This window comes from Fusarium redolens (genome assembly GCF_020744475.1).
Source record: "Fusarium redolens strain MPI-CAGE-AT-0023 chromosome Unknown BKA55scaffold_8, whole genome shotgun sequence".
Lineage (NCBI taxonomy): Eukaryota > Fungi > Ascomycota > Sordariomycetes > Hypocreales > Nectriaceae > Fusarium > Fusarium redolens.
The window spans coordinates 658,118-671,499 of record NW_025763671.1 but is presented as its reverse complement, the minus strand read 5'-3'; the positions used below and the strand labels follow the sequence as shown (position 1 = coordinate 671,499).

At 48.4% G+C, this 13,382-nt stretch overlaps 6 protein-coding genes across 6 annotated transcripts; 3 read left to right on the top strand and 3 right to left on the bottom strand.

Moving 5' to 3' along the window:
- Positions 1-960: 960 nt before the first annotated feature.
- BKA55DRAFT_738260 (cleft lip and palate transmembrane protein 1-domain-containing protein) lies at positions 961-3,395 on the bottom strand. Its single transcript, XM_046201388.1, has 3 exons — positions 3,174-3,395; positions 2,335-3,112; positions 961-2,285 (listed from the first exon to the last, which is right to left on the bottom strand). The coding sequence occupies exons 1-3, from the start codon at positions 3,234-3,236 to the stop codon at positions 1,156-1,158; spliced, it is 1,971 nt and encodes a 656-aa protein (XP_046049179.1). The 5' UTR covers positions 3,237-3,395; the 3' UTR covers positions 961-1,155.
- Positions 3,396-4,269: 874 nt separating this feature from the next.
- Positions 4,270-5,084, top strand: BKA55DRAFT_539430 (uncharacterized protein; the record flags this gene model as incomplete). The annotated part of the gene is made up of 2 exons (XM_046190132.1): positions 4,270-4,438; positions 4,543-5,084. 2 exons carry the CDS (start codon positions 4,270-4,272, stop codon positions 5,082-5,084), a joined length of 711 nt encoding a protein of 236 aa, XP_046049178.1.
- A 284-nt stretch (positions 5,085-5,368) lies between these two features.
- BKA55DRAFT_690096 (nucleophile aminohydrolase) lies at positions 5,369-6,305 on the bottom strand (the record flags this gene model as incomplete). The annotated part of the gene is made up of 3 exons (XM_046199453.1): positions 5,369-6,010; positions 6,096-6,207; positions 6,268-6,305. The coding sequence occupies 3 exons, from the start codon at positions 6,303-6,305 to the stop codon at positions 5,369-5,371; spliced, it is 792 nt and encodes a 263-aa protein (XP_046049177.1).
- Positions 6,306-8,117: 1,812 nt separating this feature from the next.
- BKA55DRAFT_690095 (pyridoxal phosphate-dependent transferase) lies at positions 8,118-9,492 on the top strand (the record flags this gene model as incomplete). The annotated part of the gene is made up of 3 exons (XM_046199452.1): positions 8,118-8,202; positions 8,283-8,754; positions 9,126-9,492. 3 exons carry the CDS (start codon positions 8,118-8,120, stop codon positions 9,490-9,492), a joined length of 924 nt encoding a protein of 307 aa, XP_046049176.1.
- A 447-nt stretch (positions 9,493-9,939) lies between these two features.
- Positions 9,940-11,730, top strand: BKA55DRAFT_512038 (GTP-binding protein TrmE N-terminus-domain-containing protein; the record flags this gene model as incomplete). The annotated part of the gene is made up of 2 exons (XM_046187768.1): positions 9,940-10,230; positions 10,282-11,730. The coding sequence occupies 2 exons, from the start codon at positions 9,940-9,942 to the stop codon at positions 11,728-11,730; spliced, it is 1,740 nt and encodes a 579-aa protein (XP_046049175.1).
- A 460-nt stretch (positions 11,731-12,190) lies between these two features.
- On the bottom strand, positions 12,191-12,519 carry BKA55DRAFT_690093 (uncharacterized protein; the record flags this gene model as incomplete). Its single annotated transcript, XM_046199451.1, has 2 exons — positions 12,191-12,227; positions 12,281-12,519. 2 exons carry the CDS (start codon positions 12,517-12,519, stop codon positions 12,191-12,193), a joined length of 276 nt encoding a protein of 91 aa, XP_046049174.1.
- Between the last annotated feature and the right edge of the window lie 863 nt (positions 12,520-13,382).

The following is a 13,382-nucleotide window of genomic DNA, read 5'->3' as shown; positions in this document are numbered from 1 at the left end:
AGGGAGGATAACGTAGGTTCAAGGTCTCGCAGAAGGATATAATTCGTAGTAGGAAAAGCAAGAGATTCGAAGTAGTAGAAAGGCGTCAATCACCGGCGTCGTCGCGGGGCGAGGGACAGATGCGATTGGGGGCGGCGCATGAGGTTTCGTCGGCTCGAACCGGACTCCCCCGGCTCGAGAGAACGGGAGGTTATTGAAGGAAGCTTGACGTGACGATAGAGGTAACAAGAGCTCCAAGATAGGGCGTAAAGGAGCGTTAGGCTGTGCTATTTATCTACTTGGTTGTAATCATGTAACCAAGCAACCGAAGGCATGAGGCTGAGCAATTGGTAGGTACGTAATGTTTGTAGCACTTCTGTTCAGGGTCCTTTCCGTTATCGTCAAAGTGACCCTCGTGAAGACGAGGCTGTGCAGCCAAGAATACTGGGGGTTCCAAGGATTGATTCTTTAGACCGTCTATTGAAGAGTTTCAGGGGGAAGTGGAAGAAGAAAAATATGGTCAAAAAGAGAGTTGTCTCTAGCTGCTTAGGTATGACTAGGTAGGTTATGAACGAATCGTGGACACTGGACACTGGGCACTCGACCCCCAAGTCTGAAACAGCCAGCTTGATACACACGTTGAACCAAAAGCTGAGGTGAGCTCCTCCGCAAAATGACGGAATAAGGAACAGCACTGAGGTCCCCTGTAACTCACCCGCTATGACGCCCGTTAGTGGGTCATAAATTGTAACGTCCTGTCGGGTGTCCCGAACCTAGAGACCGGGTTGATCTCTCGTTCTATCATCCATTTCTATCATTCGTAGCATCATATATTCGTAGGGCTACGAATCAGAAGGCATTGCTAGTTCATCAGTCAACTCGAGCTAAGGGAAGCTTATCAATGGACTGTCAAAGATTGGGCAATCGATAAATGCAATCACAGTGACTCATACGAATCATATTGTTTCATTACACGAGTCTCGAGAGATCATTCGTTGCACAGAGATAGCATTGATTCATATGCACCGACTAAGAAGAGTGAAAATGTAGTCCGTCATATTCAACTAAAAATGGCTAAATGTAACTACAAGATACATATCAAAGTTATGAAACAAGAAGCAAACCCGACAGTCCAGAACCAGGGGCCTTTTCTCGGCTCTTGTTGCCGCCTGTAATTCACTTCCGCTTCTTGGCCTTGCCAGTATCCGAGCCACTAGTCTTGGCTTCTGCCTTGACATCCTCTACCAGTTTGTCCTTGGCCTTTTCCTTGGCCTCCTTATCATCAACAGCCTCGTCCTCTCCACCCTGGCCAAACTCGTTGACACGGCTGTAGTCGATGCGGTAAGCCCATCGCTGGTACAGATACACGAAGAAGATAACATCGTCGCGAAGAGTGGCCAAACGGTGCAGTAAAGGCATCTTGATGGTAAAAGCAAACAGATCGTCGATGAAAGTGTTCAGGAACTTGTACATCATGGCCTTGGCAGGCATGTGGGCGACACTCTTCAGTCGGTAGTTGATGTACAGCGAGGGAACCATCATCAAGAAACCGTAAGCGTAGACAGACCCTACCAAAGTAGTAATGATGTAAGAGTACCACGACTTGTGTGAATCGTAGTAGAGAGAGTAAATGCCATATGCAATCAGGAGAGGAATGCCAGCAATGTACATGTACTTGAAAGCAATCTCATCGTACTCTTTGGTCTTCTCTTCAGTCTCGGTCAACTTCTGCTTATCCTCGAATGCGATAGTATAAGGGAGGAAAGATCCCGGTCCACCAGGACGGATGCGAACATTGACAACAGTGGTGATCTTCCAGAACTCAATGACAATACCAACAACCTGAGATCCCAAAATCATCCAGCTGGTATTCTGAGAGTTGTCGAGGAGGTACAGGAAGATGACAGTCTGCATAAAAACATTGGCCAGAATGGAACGGACTGAGATACCAACATTGTCCTTCTTCTTGCGGTAGTGGGCAATATCGGATCCGAACGCGAGAGTCTCGAGAATCATGTGCAAGATACTGACTACAATGGTGACGCCGAGCAAGATGGGGTTGGAGTCGAGGAATACCTCCTTGATCATCTCGATCTCGGTGCCGTCGCCGCCACCAGGAAGAGAACCACCGAATGCTGCCTGTCGAGCGGACTCCTTGGAGTTGGTCTCAAGCGTAGACATGAGCTGGAACTGCCAGCTGGCCAGGTTGCCAAGATCAATACGAAGGGGAAGTTCCTTGACGGTGTCGTTGAGTAGGGTCATCTGGTTTGTCAATTGCCAAAAGGTGTTGACAAACAGAACAGGGTCTATCGATGTTAGTTACCATGCTTTGGCATATAAGTTGTTGCTACTTACAGTACCACGCGTGCTGACCAGAGCCATCTCGAGCACCAGTAGCCTCAAGTCGCAAGTATTGTCGCATCTGAGGGGCCATCGTGGCGAAATCCTTGACACCCAGATCCGGAACGAAAGATAAGCTTGCGTTAGGGTGATAGTAGTTCGCAATAATAGGTCCAGTAGGCTCCCCCTCCTCGGGCTCCTCCTCATGCTTGGGGATATCCTCGAGCAAGTTTCGCGTCTTCGCAACCTTCTTCTTGGGAAGGTATTGAGTAAGGGGCCAAGTGAAGTAGTAGGCTTTGGATGTATCATAACCGGGCTGCTTAGGATCGAGATTGCTTCCAGGAAGACCAATGTAGAAATGACCCCAGAGGGTACCATTATGCTGGACAGCGGGAGGAACCGTGAACTTCGTCTCGATCGTTCGCTTATCGGACTTGTTGCTAAGATGGAACTCCTTCTCTTGTAGTACAAGATACTCGTCAGGAACTTGCGAGATAGGCGCCGGGTTGAACGACTGGGAGAGCGTTACGATGATATCGACGTGGCTATCTTGAGGCCAGATGGGCGCAATGTTCTTTGGGATATTACGATATGTCGCGCCCTCGTTGAGCTCCTTCGGGCGAAGCTGGAAAGGAGGGATACCCTCGACATTACCAGGAACTGTGACGGCTTCACCTGTCTCGGGATTGGTGACTGTAACGCCTCGTTGGTCCTTTTTCAAGGCCAAGTTGAGGGCCGCATTGATGCCAAAGTAGATGGCGCCGCCGAGAAGAAGCTTGTTAAAGCTGATGCCCTGCGTGAGAATCGAAATTAGGGTATTGTAACGATGTGAAATTTGCTTTGCGATGACTTACACCACCGCCACCACCTTGCTGCTGCTCGCCTTGACGAGGAGGCAAGACTTGAGCTTCGGCCATTGCGTCTGCTCCTATTCAATTGCAGAGAATGACAGACGTTGTACAATGGATCGAAGAAGACCTGCAGGATACTACCTTGATACTAGAGTCAAGGTTGTTGGTTGTTGCACCTGAGGCGACGTGTTGGTTGGACAGAGTTCTGAGAAGTTGAGGTTGCTCCATGGAAATTGGAAATCCCCTCGCAGTCCACTTCAGACTCCATGACAGTTGACGTTGACGTGCTGCGGGCACCCACGAATAGCGATTGGCCACCAGAACACATACCCCTGTACCTTGGACTGCGGCGGCCGTTGTCGGCTCGGAGATTGACCACGTTTAAAAGATGCGTCCACTAAAAGAGTTTAAGATACAGTGCATCATGGGGAGATCATGGCCCCGCCATTGAACGCATCAATGATGTTCAAGACAGTGCTCACGATGCGAGGTTCATGCTAAGCCATGCTGGGGATCGCCCTATCCTGCTAGAACACGCCTCATGTCCCAGTGACCAGCTGACTTCACTCGTCAATGCCATTGTCCAGTAATATATCTCGTAACTGGCAGTTTGTAGTGGCACAATCTACATGAATGCATGAAGCACGGCCGCAAGCAGCACCTCCGAAGACGTGGCTCCCATCGCTCCATATCAATAGCCCGATAGGCTGTTCATGGATGTTTGTGTTGGTCAACTAACTATAGTACCTAGTACCTGGGCTATTCATATGACTACTATATAAACTCGTAAACTTGCATTCTTTTGACTCTTTCTTGTTTCTATTTCCTTGTTGAATCACGATTCATGCTCAAAGTTTGACTCATCTAGGATATTCTTAGTCCAAGTTGAATCCTTTAGAGTCGCCACATGAGACTCACCGAAACAAGCGTTCCATTGTTAACCGCCTTCGTCATTGTTCTCACTTTGTTATATAATAAATAGTCCTCCTAGGAAACTCAACTCTTTTTCAAAAGTTGATCGAATTCTTTCAAAGACAACCTCTTTATATATACTCTCACAACCTACAGTCTTTACAACAAATCAACAAACAAGTCCATCATGACTGCTGACAGCACCATCCCATCACAGGCAGCCGTTGTCTCACAAAACGGTCACCCTCGAACTAAGATTTGCGTCTACTGTGGTGCTGCTCCTGGTGCGAGTCCTGCTCACATCGAAGCTGCTCGTGCTCTTGGAAGAGCCATGGCTGAAAACAACATTGACCTAGGTGAGTCACTGCAAAGAGGCGGTCCGCCAGCGACGGAAACCATCGCGGGCCGCAGACCGCCGACCTCCGGGTAAGACACCGTCATGACTAACACCGGGCAATAGTTTACGGAGGTGGAACTGTCGGACTCATGGGCGAGGTGGCAAAGAGTCTCTGCGCAATCAACGGCCCTGAGTCTGTTCATGGTATCATTCCTGAGGCTCTGGTCAAGTTTGAACGAGATGGCACCTACGGAACTGTCAACGAGCATAACCACATTGTACCCGAGGAGTCTGTCTATGGTCGCACAACAGTTGTCAAGGACATGCATACTCGAAAGAAGCTAATGGCCGAGGAGGTTTTTGCTGGTGGTCCGGGCAGTGGCTTCATCGGCTTGAGTGGCGGATTTGGCACTATGGAGGAAATCTTTGAGACAACTACCTGGAACCAACTGGGAATCCACAACCGCGGCATCGTTCTACTGAACATTGAGGGCTACTGGGACGGTATCGTCCAGTGGATGGACCGCGCTTCTGAGGAGGGTTTTGTGAAGCCTGCCAACAAGAACATCCTGGTTAACGCCGACACCCCTGAAGGCGCAATCAAGGCTCTTCGCGAATACAAGGTCTCAGATGCTATCTATCAGCTTCAATGGGGCAGTCAGTAAGCAGTTGTTTTGAGGCGCTGGATCTGGATCCGGGTTTGGATTGGATATTGGAGATAAACAGGTGTTTTAACGGTGTTTTACGGATAGTTCTTCGTTTCCGCATTTCTAGGATAGGATAGACTGGCGCTCCATAAATAGGCGGACTGATGACCCAAGATACCTGCTCTGTTTTGACTGACCAGGCGTGAGACCCATGAAAAACTGTCTTTGCAGTGTAATTGTACATGATCTATTTAGCTAGCAAACCGACGCCACGTGTATCCGCTTCATCATTCGTCACACGTTTAGCTGTCCACATCCATGCCCTCGCCCTCGCCTTCCTCTGCACCGCCTTGACCCTCACCAACACTCTCGATCCATGGCTGTACCTCGAATCCATCGTACAGCTTGAAGGGCTCGACCTTCTTCTTGCCGTCCTTTGTGTCGATGCCCACTACGCCAACTGATGTGTTCTCTACTGTAAGCTCCTTGTCCTGGACCAAACTCTCCTTCAGGGCCTTAAGACCGTGCTTGACCAATTCCTCCCTCGAACAATCGGCGAACTCGTCGATGTTGCGCTCAAGGTATGTTCGGGCCATTTGGCTTCGCGCGCCAATGGCAAAAGCAAGCATCTCCTCTGTCATGCCTGAGGGCTGGAACTCGAACAGATGGGGTCCGCGCTCGTCAACACCGGCAACTAGCAGACCGACACCGTAAGGTCGCTTTCCGTACATCTGAGTGTTCATCTGGGCCTTCTCACCGATCATGTCGACAAGGGATCGGAGGGGAATGGCACGGCCGTAGGTGAGTCGGTGCCCTAGACACTGCTGCTTCATGAAGTTGGAGAGGACGCGAGCATCGGAAGTAAGACCGGCGATGGCGATGCCGGCATGTTCGTCGACAGTGAAGAGCTTCTTCTGGTAGGATGAGAGTTCCTCTGCGTTTCGCTATGAAGGTGTGTGTTAGAAGAATGACCTCGAAAGCTCCCATACGGGATAATAATGCTATAGAGGGGCAGGGAGATAGTCGTACCTTGACAGCACAAAGAACAGCATGGGTCTTACTGGCGATACCGACAACGACTGAACCTTGCTTCACTGCCTCAGCAGCATATTCAATTTGGAATATTCGGCCCTGGGGCGAGCTTGGAGAAAGTCAGCTTGCTCGAGGTGCTACGATAGAGCTAACAGCTTAGGTGACGTACAAGGTAACGGAATCGTTATCGTAGTTGTTTCTGAACATGATGAATTATTAGCTGCTCTGGCAGCGCCGCGTAGAATGTGATCGGTGAGGTTGTGCAAAGCGAATCTCGTTGTGCGTGAGTGGGTTGCGATGGAGAGCTTCGTTGGAGGTGGATTTTGGGCGTTGGTTGTTAGTATAGGTCGGGATGGAGTTGAGGTGGTTGAGCACCAGGCAGCTCAAGCTTCGTAGCCTGGGGCTGGTTGCGCTGGGACCTGCAGCCTTCCATTCTGCCGCGGATGACCCGCCACACCGCCTGCCAAATCGGACAGCTCCATGATGACATTGTGTCTTCGAAGCTCCTTGTTTATCCCAATTTGATAAAGCAAAAAGTCCAAGGGGAAGACCGAGTGATCTACAAATTATGTTCTTCGTAATGCGCCTCCGATAATTGATTTTTTCTCGTCCCACAAACAAGGGATCATTAATAAGCATCGCCTCTGCCGAACTGTCTGTCTCTACGAGAAAGAAGTCAAGTTGAATTACGCGATCACCGAGTGGTGATAGGCGCCATACACCCTCAACCACTTGGCTGCCCTCTCATGTATCCCGAATTTGCGTTTTCTGAAAACTGACAATTCCTTACTGTCGATATTCTGTGATCGTCATTCTGGATCCAGCCCGGTTTCTTGACAAGAAAGTCATGTGGCAAGTTCAACCCCTTCCTTATTTTCCGGCGGGCGGAGAAGGCTTGTTGCTAAGTCTTAGGTTCCTTGACGAACGCTGCGGATTGTCCCTGTAAGGTTGTGTGCTTGTCTTATTCTGGACGTGACCTGGTGAAAGCATGATAAGACTGCGCCCGACCTGCTGTTGAGGGAGCGAGCGACGGAGTGTAACTGACCTGACCGTTGCGAAAGGATCACAATTCTAGAAGAATACAACATGACGAAAAGTTCTCCGGTGCTACGACATTTCAACCAGAAAAACACACTGTCATGGTAACAGCTGCCGGGAGAAGTTGTTGCTCCAATCTGGCTGGCTGAGAAAGATACATCGGCTTTACAAGCCAATTATTGTTGTTTGGGAGCCCTCATTGATGATAAATATCGATGGTGAGCTCAACCAGAACCGTTGAAGTATATTGGCGGCTGAGGCTGAAAGTACGGAAACATATATTTTCCCCTACTGCATGCAAGCTCTCTTGCGGACAATGACCTGCTGTAATACATGTTGTCTACTGGTTCGCTACCTTGATTGCATCAATTTTGTCTTCAGGAGCCTCTGTCATAGAAATATATGTTTCAAAAACTTTAATATACTAGTGCAAATATATGTAACTCATTGAAAGTCCAAAAGTTACTACTCATCTTCGACAAAACTGTGTTAGACTTATCAGGCATGTCTAGCAAAGTTTTTTCTATGGAAATATATATCAGAACACAATAGCAATTGGTACAGCTCTTAAGATTCCGAACCATACTGGGCTTCATTGCTTGATGGACGTTCTAATACCTGCTGTGCCAGTCTAGTAAAGCCCCAATTGGTGCGGAGCCACCAGATTCATGGCCATGTTAGTCTCAACGATTAACGATTGCAGTTCACAGCCATCACGGTTCACCAATCTGTTGAATTCTCGAGGATTTGACAAGATCTGTCATTCTTGACTGCTATACACATACCCCTCATTTCTTCAAATTTGCTCGTGTCATACCAGACTCACGTTCCCAGAGTCATACGTTGAATATCGGATCCCTCTTGTGGACATTTCTATTGGATGACTCACTGTGACTTACAGTAAATATCCGCGACTTTTAGACAAGCCCAATTTTTATTCTCTCGCATATTCATACTCTCATCTCTCAACACAACGCCATCATGCCTTCCAGATCTGAGATCACATATTTCGGCGCAGACCCTGCTTTGCTACCCATAGACGTCCTTGAGAAGGCTGCCCACAGACGTTCTTGACTATGAGCATACCGGATTGGGTACAGCCAGAATTTCATAATTCATCATGAACGTCACTAATCAAATATCAAGGTATTGCTGAGCACAGCCATCGTTCAGAGCTGGCTACAAGCATCATCAATGAGGCTAAGGCTGATCTTGCCTCTTACATTGACATTCCCGAGGACTATGAGGTTCTTTTCATGCAGGGTGGTGGAAGTGGAGAGTTCTCCGCTACCATGTACAACCTTGTTGGTGCATGGGTGACAAAGAAGAAGGCCCAGATTGTTGCCAACCTCAAGGCTCCTGAGGACGACCCTCGCGTAGAGCAGGAGCTCAGGAATGCAGTTAAGAAGGAGCTCAAGACAGATTACATTATCGCTGGTGGCTGGTCTCGGGAGGCTTCTGAAGAGGCCAAGCGACTGCTTGGTCCTGAGCATGTAAACATCATCGCTGACTCCCGCCAAATTAACGACAGAAAGTATGGCAAGATTCCTGAGGAGAGCACCTGGAAACTCTCCAAAGATGCTGCTTTGGTCTACTACTGTGACAATGAGACCGTCGGGTGTCAAGTTTCCCGCTTTCCCTCAGTCCCTGACCCCTGGACTTGACGGCGAGGGCCCTATTGTTGTGGCCGATATGTCTTCCAACATCCTGTAAAGGAGAATTCCTGTCCGAAATATCTCAGTCATTTTCTTCGGCACTTAGAAGAACCTTGGCTATACTGGTATTACCGTTATGATTATTAAGAGTCTTCTTCCTCCTAAGACACCTTAGCCTCCTCCTGCATTTCTTCGATAACTTGGCCTTCCTATACCTCCTATCATCTTTTCTTACGAGACTATCGCCAAGAACAACAGTCTCTACAACACCCTCAGCATCTTTGAGTAGGTACTTCTACAGGACAAGTGTGATACATATACTGATCAGACTTAGTGTCTGTATTGCTGGCCAAGTTCTCAAGAAGTCACTCAGCACTTATAACAAGGTCGAGGGACAGGAGGCCGTGTCCGCCAAGAATGCCGAGCTCATCTATGGTGCTCTTGAGGCCCACCCCGATGTGTATAGAATTGTCCCTGATAAGTCTGTTCGCTCAAGGATAAACATCTGCTTCCGCGTCACCAAGAATGGCGACACTGATGGCACTGAGAAGGCTTTCCGTAAGGAGGCCACTGCCCAGGGTCTCACCGGCCTCAAGGGTCACCGAAGCGTGGGTGGTATTCGTGCCAGCAGCTACAACTCCATTCCCTTAGAGGGCGCTGAAAAGCTTGCCAAGTTCATTGAGACATTTGCTACCTCTTGAAAATTCAATCATAAAAGTGTTAGCTGGATGGTTTGAGGATTTATGGAATGGATGAGAGGTGTGCACGACACCAGGGATAAAAGTCAACCTAGATGGATGTTGAATTCAACATGCTCCATGAGGATAAAGAATAAGAAGCAAATAAATGAGCAGTAAAAGGAGCTATGGTTAATCAACTTGTACTCGTGATGATTCTCTATGACAAACATGACGGTGATGGATGAGTTTCAGTGGATTAGTGCACTATCAGTTCGATATGATCAGTGGGCCGTGGGCGCTAAAACAATCAACCTCAGGTTTCTCTCCTGTTCGTTTCCAACCAGGAAAAACTTAGCCAATACTCATTTGTTTCTCCCAACTACAGCCTCCGTCGCCCTTGTTCTAAGAACACCAGAGTAAACGATAATCAGAACGAGTTTGGGCATCTCACTATCACTCATTTCGCCGATGCTGAGGCGCAGTCTCCGCCTGAGGAGACTCAACTGCAAAGCGAGTCCCTCTCGAGTCTTTTCATCACCATTCTATATAAGCAATTGCAACAACCAAGTTTTAACACACCCTTTGCGATATTCTATTGCATCGTCATCAAAGCCATTCTCACATCAGTCGTGGCATACTCAAGACTCCGAAGTTGTATCGGGACTACCAATTGTAGACGACACCATCTATGCTCTATCAACGGCGCAGGGTCGAGCTGGTATTGCGGTAATCCGCATTTCTGGCCCATCATGTCTTGAAGTAAGTGTCATACAGATTACTACATATACATTGCCTAATTTTGGGTTGAAGATTTATGAAGCACTTTGTCCATCAAAACCATTGCCAAAACCAAGATATGCAACAGTACGGTCTCTATACGACCCACAGCATGCCAATAATGAGCAGATAGTGCTGGACTCAGAAGCTCTTGTTCTTTACTTTCCTAACCCAAAGACTGTGACTGGTGACGATGTCTTGGAGTTGCATGTTCATGGAGGATCAGCCACCGTAAAAGCTGTGTTAGCAGCCATTCCGAAATGTTCCGCTACACATCGTATTCGATACGCAGAGCCTGGCGAGTTTACGAAGCGTGCCTTTTTCAACGACCGCCTTGATCTTGCTCAGATTGAATCCCTGAGTGACACCCTGGCAGCTGAAACGGAACAGCAACGTCGTGCAGCTGTGCGAGGTAATTCAGGTGTTCTTGGACGACAATACGAGACATGGAGAGAGCAGCTCTTGTTGGCTCGTGGTGAGATCGAGGCATTGATTGATTTTTCCGAAGATCAGCACTTTGACGAGTCCCAGGCTGAATTGTTACAGAATGTGACTGCACAAATTGCTAGGATGCTACACAGCATTGAGCTGCATGAGCAGGGAAGTCAAAGGAGCGAGCTTTTGAGGAATGGAATTCGTATAGCGCTGCTAGGGCCACCCAATGTTGGTAAGAGCTCGCTTATGAACCTGATCGTTGGGCGCGAGGCATCCATTGTGTCCGGTGAAGCAGGCACAACGCGAGATATCGTCGAGGCAAGCTTGGATATTCGCGGCTATTTATGTTCATTTGCAGATACGGCAGGATTCCGATCCAAGGGCTCCAAGGTGATCAACGGGGCTGATAATGGCGCAATTGGGGCCGTGGAAGAAGAAGGAATACGGCGAGCAAAGCAACGAGCTCTGGACTCTGATCTCGTTATTGTCCTAGCATCCGTGGAAGAGGGCCAGGACGGGCCATTTCTGCAATATGATCAAGAAACGCTCGATCTCGCTGCGGGGGCAGAGGACTGTGTTATTGTTGTCAATAAACAAGATGCAGTTGGTAAAGAGGAATTTGAGAAGCTGATTCAAGATTTCAGAGAAACTATTCAAAGTCAAGCCCCCAAGCTAGCGGCGGCAGAGCTTGTGTCCGTATCGTGCAAGGAGGCTCAGGCAGGGACATGGGAAAGCAAGGATCCTGGCGGTATTCAGACTGTGATCACCAAGCTCGTGGCATCCTTTGAGAAGATGACATCCATGCCGGTCGATCTTCAGGATCTACTAGGCGTTACAGAGCGTCAGCGTCAGCTCCTTATCAAGTGTCGTCGACACTTGGAGGACTTCATGATGGAGGCTGCTCCTGAAGAGGGCTTGGATGCGGATGCTGATGCAGTCCTCGCAGCCGAGTATTTGCGGTATGCTGCGAACTGCCTTGCACGCATCACAGGGCGGGGTGAGTTTGGAGATGTTGAGGATGTACTGGGTGTTGTCTTTGAGAAGTAAGTTCTGACAAAGTTATGTATGGGATGTCTGACAAGATGCTGACTTGAGACGTGTTAGATTCTGTGTGGGTAAATAAGCGCGTGGCAAAGAAGATTATGGCGATGAGAGATTGATATGAGAGTTGAAATATATTTCTTCCGTCGAGGAATATTCTATAGAGGATATTGCTGGTCTAAACAAATTGGGAGACTCAAAGTTGGGCCACCTGGGCCTGGTCTAGCAAGTTATGAAAAAAAGAAAACGGAAATAGATTGGAGATGAGATGATAATAAAAATAAAAGGAAATATACCATGCTGTATGCTCGCTTCTATGCCGTGCCATGCCAACGCTGTGTGATGCTATGTTTCCGTCTTTTCCAACTCCCGCTATGCGATGCTGTGTCTACAACTTGTTCCTCCGAATACCAATGCTGATGATGAGAACAAAACAAAACTCCGTTCCATGCAGATGTTGTTGAAACTAGTGTCTAAATAGAAAACTCCGTTCCATGCTTGCGCTGTCGCTGTGTATGATTTTGGGAAGTGACTGAAGAGTAACAAAGAAGTTTACTCCTCGTCGTTGTCGCTGGGGCCATTGTAGCCAGAGCGACCCTTGTTTCCCTTGGAAGAATCATCGTCTTCAGGGCCGTTGTAGCCAGAGCGACCAGAGTCTCCCTCCTCAGGCTCGTTGTAGCCAGATCGGCCACGGTTGTTTGTGGGCTTGGAGTCAGAGTCGTCGCCGTCCTTGTTGTAGCCAGATCGGCCGAAGGATCGGGTGGTGGGAGCAAATGCGAGAGTGAAAGCAGCCATTGTAAATGTTTGAGAGTTGGGTTGAGTTAAGTATGAGTTTTTTTTTATTGATGATGGAAGTTGTGTTGAGTTAAGAGAGTTGAGTTGTTATATATAAGTGTTGAGTTGGAGTGTAGTTGTAGAGTGTAGATGAAACTGGTTGTTGACGGTGATGAGAATTCAATTTCAGAGCAGGAGAATATGGACAGTTATATAGAACTTGACTCAACTATAGAGCGAAGCCAAGGGTAGCTAAGCACATCGCAGATAGGGATTCTCGGTAGACGGTGGAAGCGGCTGACTCTGACTGACGCCTGTTCGTTCTTTCGTGTTGTCGTATCATGACGATCAAGCACACCCTTTAGCATGGGGGCAGCAAAATAGAAACACACTACATAGCGTATCGTGCTGGGTTTGGCTAGGCTAGGTAGATTACAGCAGTGCCCGTTGTTCCGCCCATGCCATGGAACCTTCTTTCGCTTCCGTCAGTCTGCGCCATGTCGCCGAGCTGACAGGGGATCCATCTAAGCCGTGAGTGGTGGAGGACACCATCGTAGGGCTGAGGACAATGGTTTATGGAGGACCGGACCTTGCAGTTACAGGGGTCTTTGTCAAACGGTGTAAGTTAATAAGTAGCCACGCCCACGGTACCCGGGGTAGGGGGTCGGGTCGGGGTGCGGAAGACCCGGGCCGCATCCAGTCAAGTCGCTGCGTATTGTATTACTGAGTGAGTCTTTTGAGTGTTGATGGGCTTACGGGGCTTGGACAGGGTATACGTTATAATAAGCCACAGCCTCAAATGAACACCCCTGTCCATGTAATCAATCATCCTCCACGGCTCTGGCCATGGACTTGAAGCAGATGCAGAATAGATGCATCATGGT

Excerpts from the sequence above, each read along its gene's own strand:
- BKA55DRAFT_738260 (XM_046201388.1), bottom strand. The coding sequence starts at position 3,236 with ATGGCCGAAGCTCAAGTCTTGCCTCCTCGTCAAGGCGAGCAGCAGCAA. Across the intron at positions 3,113-3,173 it reads AGCAAGGTGGTGGCGGTGGT|GGCATCAGCTTTAACAAGCT; the intron begins GTAAGTCATCGC and ends ATTCTCACGCAG. Across the intron at positions 2,286-2,334 it reads TGGTCAGCACGCGTGGTACT|ACCCTGTTCTGTTTGTCAAC; the intron begins GTAAGTAGCAAC and ends TAACATCGATAG.